The sequence below is a fragment of the Panthera tigris genome, chromosome D1, assembly GCF_018350195.1.
Source record: "Panthera tigris isolate Pti1 chromosome D1, P.tigris_Pti1_mat1.1, whole genome shotgun sequence".
Classification (NCBI taxonomy): Eukaryota; Metazoa; Chordata; class Mammalia; order Carnivora; family Felidae; genus Panthera; species Panthera tigris.
The window spans coordinates 55,896,506-55,918,332 of NC_056669.1; the positions used below are offsets into that span (position 1 = coordinate 55,896,506).

The 21,827-nt window shown below is 54.7% G+C and overlaps 2 protein-coding genes across 4 annotated transcripts in view; one reads left to right on the forward strand and one right to left on the reverse strand.

Annotated features, from left to right (window-relative positions):
* The window catches only part of DGAT2 (diacylglycerol O-acyltransferase 2), a 32,160-nt gene extending 12,160 nt beyond the window's left edge, over positions 1-20,000 (reverse strand). The window contains exons 1-2 of the mRNA XM_042959116.1: positions 19,782-20,000; positions 4,752-4,880 (exon numbers count right to left, since the gene is read on the reverse strand). Coding sequence (XP_042815050.1) covers positions 4,752-4,880; positions 19,782-19,821 — 169 coding nt within the window. The 5' untranslated portion in view covers positions 19,822-20,000. The remainder of the gene's footprint in view (positions 1-4,751; positions 4,881-19,781) is intronic.
* A 124-nt stretch (positions 20,001-20,124) lies between these two features.
* Positions 20,125-21,827, forward strand: part of MAP6 (microtubule associated protein 6) — a 159,447-nt gene continuing 157,744 nt past the window's right edge. For all 3 annotated transcript variants that reach the window (XM_042959105.1, XM_042959111.1, XM_042959112.1), the window contains exons 1-2: positions 20,125-20,659; positions 21,320-21,572. The gene's annotated coding sequence lies outside the window, so the exon portion shown is untranslated. The remainder of the gene's footprint in view (positions 20,660-21,319; positions 21,573-21,827) is intronic.

A 21,827-nucleotide genomic window follows, 5' to 3' on the forward strand; every position in this document is an offset into this window, starting at 1 on the left:
GCTCTGAGCTGTCAGCACAGAGCCCGACGCGGGGCTCGAACTCACAGACCGCGAGATCATGACCTGAGCTGAAGTCGGCCGCCCAACCGACTGAGCCACCCAGGCGCCCCACTGCCCCTTCCTTCTTACTCTCCCTCTCAAAAAATAAAAAATATTAAAAATTAAAAAAAAGAAAGAAAGAAAGAAAGAAAGAAAGAAATTCACCCCAAATCAGAAGCCCCAGACTGCCACCAGAGGGACCTGACAGAGATGGATTCCTGCCCCAGGAGGAGGGCCGTCTTCTACCAACATAATGGAGCAGCAGGCAGTCCCAGGCCAAAGCCCAGAGCCCATAGGCCCCCTTGCAAAACCCCAACAGGGCCCCCAGATGACTGTCTGGGTCCAGCTTCCATGCAATCACTCCTTTCTGGGTCTCCTGGCCCTAACATTGAATAACGTGGCACAGAAAGGAAGGAAGGTCTGTGCCAGAGCTGGTTTACCTCATGGCTGGCCCCTAGACGGCTTCCTCGGGGCCTCTCTTCTTCCCACTTCTACCCAGCCATCAAGGTCTAGCTCAGACCAGATCTCTTCAAGATCTGTTCTCCAGTATCACACTACCCTTCCACACGGACCTCTCACCTCTGAATTCTTCACACTAGGGAAGGGGGGCACATCTTTGCTCCCTGGCACTCAGTCTAGGGCTGGGGGCAGCAGGTACTCATGCTTGCAGAAGCGTGGCTTCCGTCTAGCACCCTCTCCACTGCTCAGGGGGCGAAGTCAACCCTTGTTGTATGCCCACTCTGCTGGGCCCTGTGCTGGCCATGGGTGCTCCAGGGCTGCCCGGCTCTGCAACCCATGCCCTCTCTTCTTCCCGTTATGCTGAGCCTTCTCTGGTTCAATGAGGGACAGGGGAGGTCTGGACGGACTCTCCATGAGCCTAAGAGCAGGAAAATGGTGGGCCCTTGTCATCCACAATCCATTCCTGTTCTACTCCTGAGCTAACCTCTCTCAAGGTAGCTGAATACAGCACAACTATCTTGGAAGGGGCAATGAACATAGAGTGACCGGGCATCCAGCTTTTCAGGACCAGCTTAGGAGCGTGGCATCACAGATGGGGAAGGTGAGTCTCTAGGGAAGCGTTTGCAGTCTACAAAACTTTGTTAAAGGCAAACTGTGAAGTATTTGAAGCAGCTTGGTGAGTGGCTATGCCTAAGTTAAGGTCACTAACAAAGTCACTCACACTGTTGAGCAGTTGCCTTTGGTGCCCTTTCTTAAGCCTGGGACAAGGGCCATTCTAGCCCTCTAGACTCCAACAGGCACCCAAGCTCTTTCAGAGGCCAGGCGGATTCTCCAGGTAGGGCCTGGGCAGGGAGGGCCCTGAGGTTCAGGCTAGGGTTTGAGCATCCTGGAAATCTAGCTGCCATCAAACCCCCAACTCTCCTAAGGGGAAGAATGACCAGGGGATGCTGAGCCACAGGCCCCGATGCCCCACTGCCTCAACGTCTGGGCTCTCTGGGAGGGTGAGAATCCCTACCTACTGTCCTCACTCTGGTGCTAAGGCAGCCTGGATGGAGAGAGAGAGAACCAATGGAGAATCTAGAGACTGTATGCTAGTTCTGGACTTTCTCAGCCCAGGTGGCCACTCTCCCTAAGCCCCACATGTCCACAGCATGCGCCAGACTACTTCCTGCACACAGCCCTTCAGCCTGAGCTCCCTGGGAGCTGGAACAGTGCCCTACTTACCTCTCCAGCCCTAGCAATCAGCCCAGGAAAGGCTTCCTGAACAAAAAATGACCTGAACCCACCAAATGGCCTCCTTTCTCAGAGCCTGACCCCAGTCCTCTGAACAAAAGGCTCCCTGCTTCACCATCGTGGGCTACAGGGCTGCAGCCGGAAGCCCCATCACAGGGTCCATGAAGTGTAAACTTAAAGACCCTGCTGGCTCCATGCGTGGAAGGCCCACGGCCACCTTCACAATCGCCCCCTCCCCACATCTAGGTGAAGCTGGTGATTCAAAACTCTCGTCACCAAGGCCTGTGAGCAGGGTGGCCTGTGACTGCTCAGTGGCAGGGAGGCAGCAGGCCCGTGATGAGTGTGGACGTGCTCTTCCATGAAGCCTTAGCCCCGCCACTCATCAGGTGCGGCCCCTCCTTGAGCCTCAATGTTCTCACAGGGTGTTGGGAAGGTTACATGAGACGATGTGAAAAAGAGCTTTTAAGGAAGCTAAGTGTCCCCTCTGGGGACACACACCTAAGCTAAGTGTCCCCTCTGGACATCCATAGCCTCGGATGGGGAACAAAATAACACCTCTAATTTGTACCCATATCTTAGGGAAAGTCCGTATTTCCTTCATTTACGCATGTAACACGCCCCCGTAGGATTAGCAGTGACACCAATAGAGAACAAAGGTGCTTGCGTATCCCATCTACAGCAGTGGCAGATATCTTAAAAAATGGTTTATTCTCATCACTACTTAAGAATTATAGTAACGATAAAAAAAATTGTAGTAATCATTAAGCCTGCTGCTAGATCTTTCTATTTAACGTAATAATAGAGAGGCACACGTGTTACTGTACATCTAATTCGATTTCTTAAATGTACACATATTTACACTTCAATATCACTGGTTTTCTCTGAAATCCCCTATCCTTTGCATGACACATTTAAACACGCTGAGGAAGTCGTATAGCCTTTGCCACAAGACCAGAGGAGTCCACTGCACGAAAATGGTAAAGAGTCACTCTGTTCAGAGGTAGGCGATGGGGCCAGAGCAGCCTCTGTAACACGGGATGAGCCTCTGCCAGCAGATTTGGGTGGGAGCAGGAAGGAGTGGCGGGCTGCCCAGGGCAATAATCAGCGGCAGCTCAGCACACCTACCCATCCAACCGGGCTTGGGTCCCACCTACACGAGGGCGTTGGGAAGATGCCGGGCCGGTTTCCGGGCTATGCTGGACTTGATCAATTGTTAACCTTCAACTTGAGGCCAGTCCCTGTTGCACACTGCATGGACTGGGGTTCTACCTGCTGCTCTGCTCCCCGTCAGCCACGCTCTGACCCACTAAGCCGGGGATAGTGGGGGCTTCTTGGTACGAGTGGGGACAGAGGGACCTGCTACAGCAGGCTGCGCAGGTGTCTGGGAGGCTGTAGCCCATGGGGTCCTGTCCTGGTCCCACTACTTCCTCCTCATTCTGGGTAAGGCTCTGCCCCTCTGGGCTCTCTACTCTAGGACCCTTATAAGTGGCCAAATGTAGTCCAAGGTGGTGGTTTGAGCCCTAAGGGAGCCAGTTTAATGGGCACTGTTCCCCAGACCAGTGTTGACTTCGTAAAGTCCCTGTAAGAATCTGAGGACCGTAGTTGCCCTTCACCCCAGAAAAAGGTACACATATTCTCACATATAATTCTTCACCTAATTTGGAGGGTTCATGGTCCTCTCCCTAAAGCCCACTCTTGGGCCTAAAGGTGAAAAGGGGCTATTTCAGACCAGGTCCACTAACTCTGAGCTCTCTGGGAAGGTGGGCTCCCTGGAGGGTGCACTGGGCTTCTACCCAGATCCCAACTGTGCCACTTAATGGGCTTCACAGCCTCGGAGAGTCACCGAGCCTCTAAGCTTCCATTTCCTCACCTGTGAAGTAGAAAGTCAAGGAAAGGCGCATCAAGTGCCTGGTACACTGTGGGGGCTTGATAAACAGCACCCTGTCCCATCCCTCTGCCTGCCAAAGGAAGGGAGGGGCAGCACGGAACTGCCCTGGAAATGTGGTCTCAGAGGCCCCCACGCCTCCTGGAAGGACAGCCGCTTTGCACTGACAGGGTAACTCGTGATAAACCCCATCAGCCCGGACAATCTTAAAGAGTGGTGTGTCCGAAAGGGCTCTCCACAGGCACTGGAATGTGCTCTGTGATACTCTGCCCTGACTTGCTGGGAGGCCACTCACTATGCTGAGAACACAGGAGCCTGGGGAAGAAGCGAGGCTGCTGGGAGAGCAGGGGCTGGCCCGCACAGGGGCCCTTTCCTCCTCCCAGACAATCCCCCACGGCCCAACCCTGGTCTGGCAGCCCAGGGCCAGGGAACGAGGGCTTGACCAAGCTGGACCTGTAGTAGCCAAAGCACTGCCAGGGGAGGGGCTGAGAGAGAGAGAGAGAGGCTTTAAATGCGCCAGAGGGAGTAGCTGGGGACCGTGTCGGGCAGAGGGTACCGACAGCTGGGAGGGGGTCTGAGGGCACATCCCAACAGCAGCTCCCATACAACGGGGGCCCACCGTGACCAGGCCCTGTGCTGCAGGCTCTCATCCCTTGTCTTCAAGTCCCACAAAGGACGCATGGAGTCAGCGGCACTTTTGTCACATTTGCAAAGAGGAAACACTTTCAGAGAGCTCTGGGTCCCAGAGCTTGCCTGTGGTAGAGTCACGACTCAAACCCGCACCGTACCACACTAAAGCAAAGCTGCACACCTACTGGAAAATGGATGTGGGTAGGCAGTGTGGCATGTGGGAAAAACACAGGCTTTGGGGGTCCTACAGAGGTGGATTCAAATTTTTGTGACTTGGGATAAGTTACTTACCTTACGTGAGAGTTGGGTTTCCTATCTGGGAAATGGGAACTGTACCACCGCCTCCCACTGCATCTCACTGAGTCCTCACCCATGCCTACGGGTAGAGCACTTGATCGGGCACCCAAGAGATGCTCTTACCCTTCACCCCTGCAGAGCAGAGCTCCTGCTCTCACCTTTGCTGGGGAGGCCCCTGCCTGCCCTCACCCGCTAAGCCCTGGCTTACCAAGCACAAGGAAGGACAGGACCCATTGTAGCACCGAGATCACCTGCAGCTGCTTTTCCACCTTGGACCTATTGAGCCAAGTGACGGAGAAGATGTCCTGGAGGGCGGAGAGGATGCTGGAACCAGTGCCTGTAGCAGAGGGGACAGGTCAGCCTGTTGCCACCCTTCCTTCCAGCCTCAGAGTTCCCAACACGAACCCACCCCCACATACACACTTTCCTACATGTGAGAGGAGCATGGGCCACAAAATCAGACAGCCCTGGGTTCAAATCCTAGCCCTGCCACCCAGTGGCTTTGTAATTCCGGGCTGTTCACATACTTCCCTGTGCCCCAGCTTTGACAGATACCCATTGGGAATGGTGTTCCCCTCGTGGAGTCATTCTGGAGACCAAATGGAAGTATCCAAAGAGGCTGGGGGAAAGCTCTCCATAATTTCCAGTTCTCTTCCCTCCCCCTTTCACCCCAATCAAACTCCTGTCCTTATCCTTTATCTGGATCTAGTACAAATATTTAATCTTTACTATCTGTGCCTGTGAGGCCAAGGACAGAGGTTCAATATCCAACTTGCAATGTTTTTTTTCTCCAAGTGTACTTTGAGTACCCCAGTCCCTGCCCCCTCTCATCCTCACGACCCCTTTTCCAGCAGTCCCAGCCCTCTTGTCCCCACCCAACACCACCACTACCATTACCACCTTCAGAGGGATTTACACTTTCGGCTTCATCTCAGTGCCCAGAGCTTGGGGCCCAGAGAGGAACGGAGCAGGAGCTTTTGCTTCCCTAAAGGACCCCATGGCCAGTGAGCTTCAGGAAGCCTGGGATAGTGAGGGTGGTAATTATGTTTGCTACCAAGCAGGTGCCAAGCCTAGAAGTTAGGCCAAAATGTGCCCACTTAATTGGCTCTTTGGCCGTGCCCCCAGGATGATGCCCTGGACTCCAGTGGCTAATAGGCAGTAGGACCAGAAAGCCTGGTGATGGCAGGAAAGGCAGAACTGGGGGAGAGCGTGGGTGAGGCTCCTCACCCATAGCCTACTTCTTTCAGCATCTGGGCCAAAGGAAGTGGGTCACTTCAAACCCCCACATCTGCTGAGCCCCAACTGCATACCCTGCACTCTATATGTCTTCACTGAGTGCTTCCTGTGCGCTGGTCAAACATTCCTTCACACCAGCCACTCTGCAAGGCCCAAGCACTGAGTCACAATCTTGTCTTTGAGGGTCTCTTGACTTTTCATCCTGGCCTACTGCTGGGAGAGGGTTTAGGGGCTTACACTCAAGCCTTTGCATTTCTTCAAAATCTGGACAGCAACAAGGTCACAGCGGAATTTAGAAAGGGACATAACCCTCATCTGCTGAGAGTTAACAATTGCTTTGACTTTTAGGAGACACACAGATAACACCAGACCTCAAGGCAGACATACCAGTCCTGTCTCCTGTACCTGGTCTAATGGATCAGAGGAAGGGGTCATGGAACAGCAGAAGACCCAGACGCCAATTCAAACCTCAGTTCCACTCACTATGTGACCCCAGGCAAGACCGCCAAGGCTCCTTGCCATATCCCCAGGGCATGGCACCTATGGGTGCTGAGTAGCCCTGTATACTCCACGGCATAACTGGGATGGAGGTGGTCGTATGTGAACTTACAAAAGCAAATGAAGCTGGGCCACAGAGGCATTCCAGAGGCTTTGGCATAATGCTCCTTGGCCCTCTAAATAAAAACCCTATCACCACCGGCCCTTTCTACCTTCACACTTTCCCAAAACCCATGCTAGAGCCTGAGGGCCCCCCTGGGGTCAACGAGTAGGGCCCCATTGGACGCTCAGGTGACTGAGGAGGAGCACTGACTTGCTCAGGGTTACCCAGGCAGTAGGAGGTGGAGCCAGGGCTGGAACCCAGGATTCCTGCTCCTGGCTCATGGTGTCTCCCTTTCCCCTACAGCAGGTGCCAAGCACAAAGAGCTCTTGTACTTGTACGTGGGACACAGCAGATCTGAGACAGGTTATGCTCAGGGCCTGGCAAACCTGTCCAGAAGTAGGGAAAGGCCTGTGTAAATACATGGGGGAGAGAAGTGTGGCCCAAGCACAGGCCTGAACCCCTGATCCCAGGGCTGGCCTCCCAAGTCATGGCTTTGCTGCTGGCTCTGCCTCCTGAGCTGTGCTGGATGAAGTGAAGCAAAAGCCGTGGCAGTTAAGGTCTGGGTCCTGGTGTTGTGGCCGCAGAGAAGACAGAATATACTCCAGCACCTTCCTCGTCCAAGTGCGGCCTGAGTGCTGTTTAGAAATGCATAATCTAGGCTCCAGCCTGCATCTGCCAAATCGAAGTCTGCATTTTAACAAGATCCTCAGTCCAAAGTCTCAGGTAGGGTAGTCTGGAGCAGGGGCGGAGGTGGGGGAAAGAGCTGGGACCTCCACCTTCTGCTGGGCAGGGAATAAAAGGCAATGGTCGTGGGACCAATGCCTACTGCAAACAGGACCCTGAGGTCAGCAGCTTGAGGAGTGCTTAAGGAAAGGGCTCACTGGGACGCCTGGCTGTCTCAGTCGGTGGAATATGCAACTCTTGATCTCAGGGTTGTGGGTTTGAGCCCCACATTGGGTATAGAGGTTACTTAAAAATACAGTCTTTGAAAGAAAAAAAAAAAAAAAAAGGAAAGGGCTCTGGGTGAGGGCCAGCCGACTGGTTCCACTCATCATATGGAGCTCTCCTGCTTGGGAAGAGGCCACACAGTAATTCCCCACTGGTGACATATCCCCCGTTGAAACAACTGAAAAGACAAGTTCTTCCTCATGCTTAATCCAAATCCATCTGCTAAACTCATCTCACAATTAGATGTGGCCAGAGTGCTGGAAGGTGTGTGACCCTCACCCTAATAACCAGACAGAAAGAAGGAACCGGAGGGTCTCACACCAGCCCCAAGGCAAGCGGCCAGAGCCAGTTTTTTCCACGCTGCCCAGCCTGTTCTCACCCTGTCTTATCCCAACTATCTCCCACAGCCCATTCTGCAACAAAGTAGGAAATGCCAAGTGCACTGAGAAGTGACAGGTGTTTCTGTGGAAGTCAGAGTGAGGTGCTACCCGGAGTGGGAGGCCAGGGGGATGCTGCCTTCCTTCCTCAGGCCTGGCCCGCTCAGCTGCCTCTGGGCCAGACCATCCCAGCCTGGCTGACTACAGAACCCAGCCCTGCTGCTGGCCTACCCATGACACTCAACCCCAGCCCCAGTGGAAGCCTCCTATGAACATAAGAGACGTCAAGCCATTGTTCCTCTGCCCAGAAAGCCCCTCTTTGCATTGCCCACCTGATGAGACCCTGACAATGAGATAAGGCAGCTCGTCCTTTGAAACCCAGAATGGCCAAGCCTTTGCAGAGAGGTTATCATTCTTTCCCTGGGATTATGAAGTCTGAAGCCCATGCAAGCCTGGAACTGTCAGAAGCCATCATACCTGTCCCCTGCCCGTGGAGAAAGCCTGTCTGGAATGAAGTCAGGAGAGGCCCATGGAACAGAGAAATAAGAGAGAGAAAAGGAGTCCTCACTCTGGGTCCCATGGCCCCTCCCCTTGTACTAACCGCAGATTACAAATCTATTCTCCCATGATGCGGCCAGGGCTGGGTCTGATCCATGTCTGGGTTCCCAGTGGCCTGCCAGCGCCTGGCCCAGAGCAAACACCGAGACGGGTTTGCTGAGTGAGAGGAGGAGCAGGTCTCTGATCTGGCTGTTCCTCAGGCCCCCAGCTGCCTCTCTTCACGGCCGGGTGAGAGGCATGCTGCCCACGTGACCCACAGAGTACTATCCACCGGCGCTCGGATTCCTCACCAGGCCTGTGAACTTGGTATCATCACTCCCACTTGGAAGGTGATAAAAAAGTGACAGGGCCAAGGTCACTTAGCCAGAGGGTGGCACAGCAGGACTCAATTCGGGCAAATTGGATTTGGCTTGGATTCTGTCCCTATGCCGCAGGTCCCCCCGAGTTCTTTCTCTCTTCTCCCCACAACCAAGTGGGGGGAAAGCTGGGGGGGGGGATGGGGAGAATGAATGACCTGTTTTCCTTCGCAGGGGAAGACCAGGAGCAGGCATATTGTGGAGTGAGTGAAGTGGTAGCAGGCCTCCAGGTTTCAGTCCCAGTTCTGCCACCGACTCCTGTGTTACCTTGGCCAAGTCACTTTACCTGTCTGGGCGTTGGTTTCCCCATCTGTAAAATGAGCGATCTCTGCGATTGCTCAAACTCCTGGGGATACCACCTAGAGGCTTGGTACAGTTGCCCAGCAGATGGGAAGTGAAGCTCAGCTGGGTACCCTCGGGTCAGCACCCAGCTGCCAGCAGCTCCTCTGCCGGGCTGTGGCGGAAGCTGGTGTGCAATCAGATGCCACCACCACCGCCGCCTTCACACTTAGCCTGACTGTCCTCCAGCCCCGGGTGGGGCCGGCAGGGAGTGACAGCATCTAGCTCAGTCTACTCTGCTCCCACGCCGGCCTCTCCTGGCCTCCCCCAGCACAAAGCATCCTCCCCGCCCTTTCAGCACCAGTCCTGCTGGTCGGCTTCCTCTGCCAGTGTCTGCTGGGTGCCGGGCTCACACCTGACTCGTCCATGTGCCCTATGCAGGGCCTGGTGAGAGACGGTGCTCACAAAGGTTTACACATGAATGAACAGACCACGAGCCGCAGATGCAGTTGAAGGCCTGGATGTCCGAGTTAGTGGACAGGAAGTGGCTTGACAGGAAGGCCCCAGTGCCCTCAATGAGGACCTTGGCCAGGGTGGAGGTCGGGGGGCGGGGAGGCAGGGGGCCTCCCTCTCCCTCCCTGAACGTGAGTTCCCCCCTGTGATGCAAACAGAACCCACTACCCACATGTCTTTTTTTTTTTTTTTTTTTTCATGGAAGGAGACAAGCCGAGCCACAGACTAACTTCACGAGTCCTGTGAAGAAATGTTCCCAATAGCTAATTCAACCAGCTGCTCCAAGGCAGGCACCATCCATCTCACCATTTATTGTACACAGCTCGTTTACTCCTAGATCAGGGGAGGGCAGAGGGAGTGGAGCTGCCAGAGAAGCCCAGAGCAGTTCTCTTACACCCAGCAAGGAAGCCACCCCATCTATATGGGGCTTCGGTGTCCCACGGCACTCCCCAGGAAGGCAGACAAGGCAGGGATGGCAAGCCCCATTTCACAGAGACGGAAACTGAGGCAACTTAAAGCCAAAAGACATTAAACCCATCGCCTGAGGTCAGGGTACAGAAGAGCTAGGACTCGAGGCTGGTATTGGGGCTCTGCGTCCCTCATCATTCCTATGAGGCCAAGCCAACGAGGGCTGGTCCCCATGACACAAGCCAGTGCACACCCAGACTTTAGGAACACACCCCTGCCCGAGGGAGGGCCACCTGCTTGGCCCCAAACCGGGCCCCGAGTCTACTGGGGACATCCTCCCATGGGCTGGCTGTACAAGGGATGTGACCTCCACCCCCACATGCTCCCACAGGTCACGCTGCCACCGCCAGGGCTAAGCCACAGCTGCCTACAGCAGTGGGGCCAGACACCCTCCATCCCAGAGCTCAGGCTGGGGTGGCAGTGGGAACGGGTGTGCGAACACCTTCTTGCCCAACATCTGATAGCACAGTGACCGGGAGGCCACGCCCGGACTGATGAAACCAGGCCTTCCCGGACTTCCCTTGTACATGCAGGGGCAGGATCTGAGCTCTAATCCCCTTAATCTGAGAAAGGACCCTTGGCCAGCTCTACACCACATGGCTCTGTGACCTCAGGCAAGTCACCTAGCCTCCCTCAGCTTCAGTGTTCTCACCTATAAAATGAGGAGAATGATCCCCACCTTACAGGATTGCTGGGAAGAGTAAATGGGGGAAAAATGCACGTATGGTACATTTGGCATTTGTCGGATGATTTGTCAGTAGCTACTGTCACTGCTTCCACCATCGAGCAGAGTGGGAACAAGCGCAAAATTTCCCTAGATGTGCATGGTCCTGAGGTTGCGTGTTATGAGAAGAGGGGCGGAGTGGAGGTACTGGCCGAGGAGGCTCCAAGGAGGCAGCACGGCCTCTACAGGGCTTTGAAGACAAGATCTGGGAGGTGAAAGGAAGGAAAAGTGGGTGCTGCGATTGGGGGCAACTGTGGGACCAAAGGCTCAGAGGTAATTATAAAGGGCAGGCTAACCACCCAGGAACGGGGTTCACGTGCACCAAAAACAGAAGCCGAAAACAGGGAAGCCGGAAAGGGCTTGAGTAGCCAAAAGCGGCCTCCTAGGAGAAGGTGGGCGGGGACTGAGATAAGGCCTGAGGCACTGGGCACTTACGAGGTGCCGGGCACTGTCCTGGCACTGGGAAAATAGCAGTGAACACAGCAGACAGTGTCGTGCCTGTTCAGGGGCTTGAATCCTGCTGAGGGACAGATAAAACACCTACACGTAAATGTGTGATGTAATGCCAGGCGCGGATGAGAGCTATGAAGAAAAATAACTAGAGAGCTAGAGAGGGGACAAGAGGATCCTCTGACCTGTGGAGAGGAGGCCCTGAGCAAGGCTGCCCTCCGCGAGGCAGGAGCACACAGGGACAGCTGTGGGTCATGCCTCAGGACGGCCCACACCACTTCCTCCAGCCACCTTCACACTGGCATTTGGGGAGGGGGCATGCCAGCCTGGAAAAGGTGCAGAGGACGAGAGGCTGGGCATCGGGAGAAGGTGGCCACTAACCTACAGGAAGTGTGGCCTTGGTGAGTCACTTCCTGTGCAAACCTCAGTTTCCTCATCTGTACAGTGGGGCTAATACCCACCCTGCCAAATTCTTGTAAGGATTAAATGAGGTAATGTGTAGGCAAGAGCTTCATAAAAAGTAAAGACCTGCGTGAACGCTAGGTAATTATCAAGTCAGCCTCAGTCTCCTCTCCTGTCTAATGGGTATAACAAGCCCTGCCCTGCCTAGAGGCAGAGGTGTTAGCATCCACACACTTTGGGATTCAAACCCCAGCTCTGACTCTCGCCTGCTTTGAGACCCTGAGAGGCACTTCCCTGTCTGAGACTCAGTGTCATCCTTACTTATACAGGATTGTTGTGAGGAGTCTAAACAACTTACGAAAAAGGGACAGAGTGTCTGGCACTCTGATGGACACTAGGAAGATGCCAGCGAGGTCAAGAGACGTGAACAGCTTTAGGGGTCTCTTGATGGGGGGGGATATCACCCTGCTCATGTCCTCAACCCCAAGGATGCCAGACCCACCTGGACCTAAGCCCTGCCCTCAGACATCAGCTGCCAAGTGGCCAGTGAGGAAGTTGCCCCAAACTACTTCAAAGAGCTGGGTACGAGAATGCATAGAGGCAGAAAGATGGACATACTGACCCCTGGCAGACCCTTCTAGTCCCAGGGAGGTCCAGGAAGCCAGGCCAAGTGCCTAACAGATGCCGCTTCTTTAAGGCCAGAGGCAAGTTCTCTTCCGTGGTCCCCCACAAGCACCTTTCGGCCGGAGTCACAAGTGTGGTGATGGGAAGGCCAGTCATGGCTCCAGGGGGACGTGCCAGGGGATTTTAGAGTCCCCGTCCACGCCTGCGCTCCTGCAAGCCTTGCACACAACACACCTTTCCACGTGCTCAGCCAGATACTCCTTCCTTTCAGGAAGCCTCCCCACACCCTTGGCCCTGCCTGCAGTCCCCCAGCTAGAGTCCTATCACCCTTGGGTCCAGTCTGGTCAGACGTTCAGCTCGTGTTGGTAGACACCTGCCAGGCACTGAGCGCTGGCACCTCAGACTTCCCTCAACCTTCCTGGCCGACTCTTCCTTGGGGAAGCCTGCCGCGCCACTACTCTTAGACTTTCTTGTTATCGGGAAGAGTGTGCATTTGTCGGCAGGGACCTCATCTTGTTCACCTGGGTCCCTGTGCCCACGATGGGGTCAGGTCCAGAGCCGGTACTCGGCCAGGTGTTCACTGTATGACTGGATACTGGAGGGGACGGAGAAGAATAAACAGGGCTCGGACAAGCACAGAGATAGGCCCTGTCCACAGCTGACTGACCTGGGCCATGGCAGAGAATCAACCAGAGCTTCCTGGGCAATCAGGAGGGACGGGTCTCCTCCAGCTGGACAGGCTGGAGTTAAATGCAGGAGCGGCAGTGGCAGGTTCCAGAGTGCAGGAGAGGACGGAGCTCCCAAACACTACCATTCTTTCAATAGGTGCTTTCTAAGCACCCTTTACACACCAGGCCAGGCACTACACTGGATGGGAGCTGCCAGACCCTGCTTCTCCTCTGCTTCTTGGGCACCTGCTGGAGCCTGGGCTCTGCCCCTGGGCAGCACACCCCTGCTATGGCTGGGGAGACAGGTCTGTGAACAATCAGGCACAGACAGTAAGTCAGGGCTGGGGAATCTGGGGGGGGGGGGGTGGCAACCTGTGCTGGAGGATGTTCTCAGAGATGCCTTCCTGGAAGAAGTAATGGGTCAGGTGACATGTAAATGAGTAAGCATTAGCCAGGCTGACAGGAGGGAGGTACAGGGTCAGGACCTCAGGTGCTAGAGTCCTACAAATGGCATTTGCAAAGGCCTAGAAGGAAGAGAACATAAATTTGAGGAATTAACTGCAAATAGCTCAGCCAGGCTAGAGTAAAGCAACTGTGTGAGTGGATGAGTCTAGTTGACAGAGTAGAGAGGGAACCATGAAGGACCAGTAATGCCAGGCCAAGGAGTCCTGGGCTCCATCCCCAAGGCCAAGAACACTGCTGTCCACCCCTTCCATCCCCTTTGCTAACTGCAGATGGTGCCTCCGGGCCCCTTGGCCACGAGCTGGCCATTCACCAGGTTCTTTCCTGGAAAGACTAATAGTGTCCCCTTTAAGGGTTAGGTGTCCTTAAAGCAGGGCCCATTGGCCCAAAGGGGAGGCCAACATACAGCTGTGGTGGGCTTGTGGGCTGGGAAGCCCCTGGCTTGGCCTCAGGAGTCTGCATGAGCTCAGTGGATTCCTGCTTGTCAGTCTTCAGGACCCCCTGTGTAGGATCTTGGCAGGGGACGAGGCGTCCTCCATATCCAGATGGGCTGGATTCCTGGGCCTCCTCTTTCCCTCTTTCCTCCTGGCCCTAAATTAGGGATTTGGGTTGGATTAGCTAAAATCTGAGGTCCTGACAAGTTGAGCCTTCTGTGCTCTGCTAGAATCTGCTAATGAATTTTTAGCCACAAAAGATCCCCTAAAGGGACTACAAGCCCCTCCTTGGGCTATTCTAGAGGCCTGGACTTCCAAGTATTTGGTTTTCATGAAGTAGGGTAGGGTCCTGGGAGGTGAGGTCGGGAAAGTGGGGCTCTTGGGATGTCATGGGCCCAAGATTCTGGAACCCTGGAGGTGATTGTTGAGGACCCCAATGGCCCACTTTCCCCACCCCCACATTCTGGCACAGTAAAAAAAAAATAGCTACCGAGGTGGGAGGGGTTGCCATGGCAATACCACCGCCTTTCGGGTATGTCACCCAGAAGTCTCCAAATAGGCCCCTATCATAATCCATGAGCAAGTATGGGGAGCCGGGCTCCTCTGGGGCCTCACTTGGGCCCCGGGCAGACACGGGCCCACTTTCACAAAGACAAATAGAGAATGGGAATGGGGAGGAGGTTGAGCCCCAGGGTCCCCCAGCAGTCAGGGGCAGGATTGAAACCATATTTTTGCAGCAGAGCTGGAATAAATCCAAGGAGAATGGCTCATCTAGCTTTCCTCACTGTACAGATAAGGAGCCTGACGTCCCAAGAGGGCAGGGTCTTGCCAAGGTCACGTGGGAAGCGGATGCAGAGTTAGGCTCCTGGCCCTGTACTCAGGATGCTTAAATCTGCTCTAATGATGAAAGGAATTCATGTTTCCCCCTTCTGTTGATTTGCCCAAAGGGTTTGTGGGTTCGGCTTCCTTGGATCTGCACCACAACCTGGGTAGCTACTCTTATTATGCTTCTGCCCATTTCATAGATGAGGAGACTGAGAGTCAGGAAGGGGCAGTGGCTTCTTGAGGCTGCAGAGCAGTTCAGTGGTAGACCCTAGGCCCTCAGCTCTGCCGGCAGCATTGCATACCCAGGAGACCCGAGAAGTGCCGGAGGCCAAGAAGCTCTGAGCACACCTTTCCCAGGAGCTCTCAAATCTTCCCCCCAGGTGGTTACAGACGAGCCACCCGGGGCCTGGACACAGCATCCTCTGTCTCCCTTGTCTCTGCCTCTCGGTGCACCAGGGCCTCAGCCCATGTTCACTAGTCAGAGGCCCTGCAGTCAAACTGCCCATCCCACCCATATCTCATGCTTCCGTTTATGCTGTTCCCTGTACCTGAATGCTCTGGCCTGCCTCGCTAATGCCTTTTCATCTTTCAATATCCAGACTAAATGTTACCTCTTCTAGAAAGCCTTCACTGACCCAAGATGGTTTAGCTGCCCCGCCCTCACCATCAGGCCTCCACAGTTCCCCATGCCTCCTTCCCCATCACTGTGTGCGTCACGGTGCACTGTCATCTTGTGTACATCCCCATCAAAGTCAGGGACCAGGACAGACCGACCCGTGCGTAGTACAGAGCCTGACACACAGAAGGCATTCCATCAGTAAACCGAAAGGTCCACACCCCAAGTCCCCACCATGGCACAGCCCTCCTGGATGCATCAGAGCAGGGAAGGTGCCACTCTCCAGTGGTGGGAGCCTGCTGCGTATGTCACACAGGATGAATGACAAGGATGAACTGGAGTTCGTTACGAGTTGCTTTGCAAAGGACTTTCTGCTTATGTTCACTCAAACCCTCACACTCTTGAGTGTTTGAGATTTTTGATGCTATTTTCCGTAAGGGGTAGTGAGATCCCCAGAGGGTGAGTGGGCCATCCAGCCAAATCCCAGAGGGGAGCTAGGGCTGGCATCCTGGACCTCTGGCTTCTAAGGCTCTGGAAATGATAAGGGGGACCATGAGGAGCCCAGGTCCCCCCACGTGGCACTCCTCCCTGGAGCCAGCTCCTCATGAGACTGAGGGTATCTCCACAGCAGGGAACAGCTGCAGCCCCAGCACCCAGCAGGCACAGAAGCAGCTGGAAGAAGAACTGAGGAATCACACTGAAGCTAAAAGCAGGGCTTCCTCCCAAGAGGAACAGGGCAGCTCTCAGGAGGGCGGAGGTTCCATTAATGATTCACTCATTCACCAAATATTTACTGAGCACCTACTACATACACGATACTAAATGCAAGGGACACAATACTGACAAAGACAAGGTCCCTGTTCCGGAGGGGCTGACAACCTTATGGGGGAGACAATTACCTAAACAGATAAGGACACATGATAATTTAGGTAACGATAAGGGCTATAAACAATAAAACAAGTTGTGGCAACTAGGGGGCAGTTTTACACATGGCATGGTCAGAAAAGGTCTCTGAGAGGAGACTAAAGGATCTGAAGCAGCCATGCAAAGATCTGAGCAGAAGGGCAGCACGTGCAAAGGGCCCGCGGTAGGACAGAACTAGTGGGAATGCTGGAGGAACAGGAAGACCACTGGCAGTTCTGGAGCACAGCATGGCAGGAGATGATATCATAAGGTGGTGGGGGCTTCATGACCTCATGGAAGAGTTTTGAAGGTTTGATGTATGATGAGGGGCAACTGGCAGATCATCAGAGCTCTGGGGGCCTGTGATGTCTCTATCCATCAGGGCAGCTGGGGGTGTTTCCTCCAAAAGCTTGGGAAGAGGGGATCTACCACCCCATCATGGAGACTGGGAGCAACTTTTACTCCTTCAGGAAACTGCTGAGGGCCTTCAATAGCCAGAACCCTGTGCTCAGCCCCTCACCACCTCTCTCTTGGTTAAGGAGGCAAATCACAGACTGGGAGATGCATCTAGATTCCAGGCCTCGCTTTAATAACTCTGAACCAGTCCCTTTTCTCTGGGGCCCTCAGTATCCCACAGGTAACTTGAAGGCTGGGCCAGACCCAGCACGAACAGATAGCTTTGATTTTATGACTCAAGTATTTGCTGCTGAATTTGAGGTGGGAGGATGGAGGTGGAGCAGGATTTCCACACTGGCTACTGAGTCACTCAACCTGCCAAGAAAATATCACTCTTGGCCCTCCTTTCCCAGCACACAAGAGCCCTTGGCAGCACAGAGGGCCCCCAAAGTGGCCTCTGTGCTGTTAGGGAAGTGGTACAGGGGAGAAAGACATCTACAAAGAACCGGGGGAGAGGGGAACAGGAGAGTGCCATTCTTCTCCTATGATTCAGGATTGGGTTAGGGGACTGTCAACCCTCAGTTCCAGAGTTAGCCAACAACCTAACCTCCTAGTTTCACTCCCTACCGAGCTCCTGCTTGTATACCCCCGGTAATGGGGAGTTCGATCCGTACCCACACCAAGTCTTTTACAGTCCTCAACAGCTATTAGAAAGGATTCCTCCATCACATCAGAACCTGCCCCCTGTAATGTAATCCTACCCCTGTTCCTGGTCTTGCTTTTTGGAGGCACATCGAACAAACAAATCAGCTCAGAATTTTACTGGAGTTGCCACGATTTTGTGCTGGGTCCTGTGCTAAACCCTGAGGATGTAGGCAGTGCCCGCGGGTTCTGTCCCGAAGAGCCTCTGGTCCAGGGGCAAAGGCAGGAATGCACATGTGACTAACTCAGCCTCCACCCCAGGCACAGGATAGTCCTTCAGAGATTAGAAATCACCAACACAGACTCCCGCCTCCCCCAACAGACACCCACCTACCCATGCTCCCACAGCTGGCTTTCTCTTTTGGCCAACAAACTAGTTACCCAGGTATCGACTTCAATCTCACCCGAGGCAGGACTTCCTTTCACAGAATCCATGGTCTCTCCTTGAATATCACCACTGACAAGGTGTTCGCCACCTCACAATGGTGGCAACTTATCCAGAGAGGCAAACTGGGGAGTGTCTTCCAAGACCAAGGATGTAGAAAGCCATCTAATGAAGATGCCCAGATAACATAGCATTTGCTTCAGCACCCTCCCCTACCCCACCCAGCCTTTCACCAAAGCAGGTCCAGAGAGCTACCACGTGACTGGTTTGCATTTCATACCAGCCCTTGCTACATCCCATGATGGAATTCTCCTTGCAGCCAGTTAAAAAAAAGGGAGGGGGGGGGAACAAGTTGTAAAGATCTGAAAACAACATGGGGATATTAAATGAGTTGGTCACTTTTATTGACTACAAGTCCTCCTGAAGTACAGGTGCTAGGTCAAAAACATGAGAGTCAACAACGCCTAGAAGGATGCAGCTCACAGCCAGTGGACAGCAGAAGCGAGGGAAAGGGATCTCCGGGAAGGACTACCCTAGAGAGCATCCTTATCCCATCCCCTGGAGACAAAAGCATTTTTAAAAGCATGAACATGGGTAAGTCCCTTCCTTCCCCTGACATGGGCATCAAAGGGCACAGTGAACAGAAAAGCACTCTTTTTAAAAAAAAAAATTTTTTTTAACGTTTATTTATTTTTGAGACAGAGAGAGACAGAGCATGAACGGGGGAGGGTCAGAGAGAGAGGGAGACACAGAATCCGAAGCAGGCTCCAGGCTCTGAGCCATCAGCCCAAAGCCTGACGCGGGGCTCGAACTCACAGACCGCGAGATCGTGACCTGAGTTGAAGTCGGACGCTTAACCGACTGAGCCACCCAGGTGCCCCAGAAAAAGCTCTCTTAAGTGAGAGAAGAGGCTGTCATAGGCTATTGGGCCGGATGCACGGAGCAGGCTGCTTGCCTCCAAAATGGAAACAGCAGCTCAGTACCTTTCCAAGGGCAATGCCAATGCCCAGGACATAGTTAAACCGTGATGCAGTGCCAGGGTGGGTTACTTTGCAGCTACTAGAAGATTATAAGTGATTCTGAGGAACAGAGGAACCACTCAGAGAAAATAGGATTTAGAACTATATCTGCAGGATGCCCTCAACTTTATATAATGTGTATAAATAAAATCATAAAGGAATATACTCAAAGAGCAATAGGAAGCCATTTTTGGATAGTTGATTGGCCAGCCATTGTTAGTTTGTTCCCATTTTCTCTAGTTTTCAAAATCCCAATAACTAGTAAGTTCTATTTTCCTAACGAAGGTGGGTAGGGTAGGTGATTGTCAGTTACCGAAGGGAAAAAAAACTCTAAGTAGGAGAGGTTCAGCAAACAGATTAAAGCTTTAGGTGGAGGGAGGGAAACTTCAAAACACACAGACCTAGGACAGCAGTGATCACTTCCCAGAGTCCCTCTTGGCCAAGGCATCTGTTAAGGAAACCTCCGGAAAGTATATCTTTTCCCATCAATTTCTCCAGCTATAAGTGAATATACATATTCACCAAGGGCCTCAGCTCCACACTGGTGGAACAGGAACATGGGCCACATGGAGGGTACCCAGGGTCCCCCACCCCACCTTCTCAGGGTGCCAGGCTCAGTCGCTGCTGAGTGGGCTCCTGAGACTGGCTGGAGGATGGGAGTAGGGCAGAGGACAGTGTGGGCACACCTGTCCCAGCCAGGCATGTTCCCAGTCTGGTGGCTATTTCAGAAGATTGCAAAACCTTGCCACTCGGCCCCATCCAGTCTCTCATAGCATGCTCCACCCGGTGAGGAGAGAGGGGAGGGAACTCGCAGGGGCCACATACAGTGCTGGGGGTTGGGGAGGAGTTGTTAAATATCAACCTCATCTCACAGATGGGGAACACAAGCTGGGGGTGGGGGTGGGGGGTGGAAAGTGATGTAACAGGGGTTTCAAAACTTGATAAGTGCCAGAGTGAAGAATGAACTCAGACTACCATGCCGCCTGCATCTGACTAGGTCACCGGGATCCTTCCTTCTTCCCCGACCTAGGTGAGCTGCTGGGAGGGGCAAGCTTTGGAAAAGAAAAGAGAAAAGGGGCCGGGACCTCAACCCGCACACTGGCCAGTCCTCCAGCAAGGTGCCCTCGTTATAAGAACACACTCCTGCCTGCCTCCCAGCCCTCGTCACATCCTTTCCCGAAAACCCGCGTGCAGCTTCCCAGCCCGGGATGGAAGCCGCCGAGGCCCTGCAGACCCCCGGGGCGGCGACGGCTCGTCTCCCAGACCCCTGTCCCACCGGCGGCCCCGCTCACCTCGCAGGACCCCGGAGTAGGCGGCTATGAGGGTCTTCATGCTGAAGCCGCTGCAGCTCACGGCCCCGCGGGAAGCCGGCTCGCCCTACGCCCCTGGCCCATGCCCCGGCCTCCGGGGCCAGGGCTTCGCGCCGAGCTCGGGGGGCCGGCCGGGGGACCGCGCCGACGCGGGGAGCTGGGGGCGCACCGCCCGTCGCGGCCCGAGCAGCTGCCGAAAGCGGGCCGTCGGTGGCAGCCACTGCGCTCGGCGCTCGGAGCGCGGCGCTTTATCACCTCACAACGGGGGCGGCCCGACGCGGCCTGGGGCGGGGCCTGCCGTTCCTCCCGGCCCGCCCTTCGTCCTCCGGGAGCGGGAGCGCGCGGCGGCGCGGGAGGGCGCGGGCTCCGGGGCTCTCGCGGGACGCGCGCCCCCGCCGTGCTGCCGCTCCCGGCTCCCTCCGCCGCCGTCCCCCGGGCACCCGCGGCTGCTGGGCCCGGACGCCGAGCTCGTGCAGCCCGCCGAGCGCCTTAGCGGGTGGTGTCTGCTCGAGGCCGGGCCTGCGCTTGGCTAAGATGCTAAGGTCCCGCCTCGCGTCGCTGGTGCCGGGATTCGTTAGGTTAGGCCCGGGCTCCCAAGCCACCCAAGCGGCCTCTACCTTTCCATCTGGTTATCAAGACACAACACGGAGCGTCTGTACACTGCGGGGTGCTGGAGACCCAGCCCAGCCCGCCGGGTCCCTGCCCGGGGCCGTGGCATGTCACGTTGGTGAAGGGTCGGGGTCGGGGGCGCCTGAAACAGCCACTGGCGGGTGCTGACGGCAGTTGCAGGCACAGGACCCCGAGGAGAGAGGGCCCCCCACCCCCCACCTCGGCTGGGGTTGGATGCACTTCCCGGAGAGGTGAGCGCACTGCAGTTTCAGTCTGGTTCTGGCCCTGCCCTCCGTGGACCTCAGTTTCCGTATCTGTCAAGTGAGAACAATAATTATTTTTGTGAAATGCTTTGAGAACTAAATGAGGTAAGGTACCAAAAAAAAAAAAAAAAAAAAAGCCTAGCATAGTGCCAGACACATGTTCCAAAATTATTTTCATTGCCCATCGATGAGTAGTTTTGTAGATGGAGTCTGTCGGGGCAAGGAAGAGAGACAGACGGAATGTCTTAAACTAGGAAGGTTGAGAGGAGACGACATTGCCCCTGGGCTTCTGGACCGGAAATGATCAGCACGTTTCTGCCAGGCTGAGAGGAAGGAGAAGGGCATTTGGGCAGAGGCCACAGCACGGGGAAAGGCCTGGAGATGGGAACCCTGAGTGCCCTGGTGTGGCTGGAAGAGAGATGCAGGTCGGGGAGGAGTAGGAGATGAGGCTGGAGAGGTAGACAGGGGCCACATCTGAAGGGCCTTGTAATCCGGCCAAGAAACTTGGACTTCATCCTGTGGGGCATGGACCAAAGAGGGGTGTGAAGAGCAGGGCACCTTGATTAGATTGGAGGTGGGCTGGTGGTGTGCAGATGGGGGTTGGGGAATAGGGCAATAAAACGTGTCTCCAATTTGGGCCCTTCACAGACATGTGGAAACATCCAGCAGAGGATATAGAGGCAAGTCTAGCGGCTGAGAGGGGCAGCCTCTTTGCTTCTGAGCCAACTCACAGAGTGAGGACTCCCTCCTGTTGGCCCCCAGCTGCTCACCCATCCCTGCTACTTAAGCAGCTTCGTCCAGACTGGTTTTGGATGGAAAACCAGACCCAGAATTGGAGTAGTCCAGGGAGGAAGTTTCTTGGCAGTTTTCTTTGTCCTGGGACCGTTGTCTCCTGCATGAGGTGAGCATGGGGGACCCACACCAGGCACTGACTTCTCCTGGCCCCCTCCCCACACATCCCAACATCCTTACATTCCTGTCTGGAATGGTCTGCCTTGTTCCTCCTGCAGGTATGTGAGCAGGATGGCCCTGGGACCTGAGTCCCTTTTCCTTTATCTTCTCCCTATCCAAGCCCATGGGTGCTTTGGCCAAACCAGGGATAGAGAGGCCAAGTCAAGCTGCCAAGCAGGACTTGACCAGGGTGGGCTTCACCAAA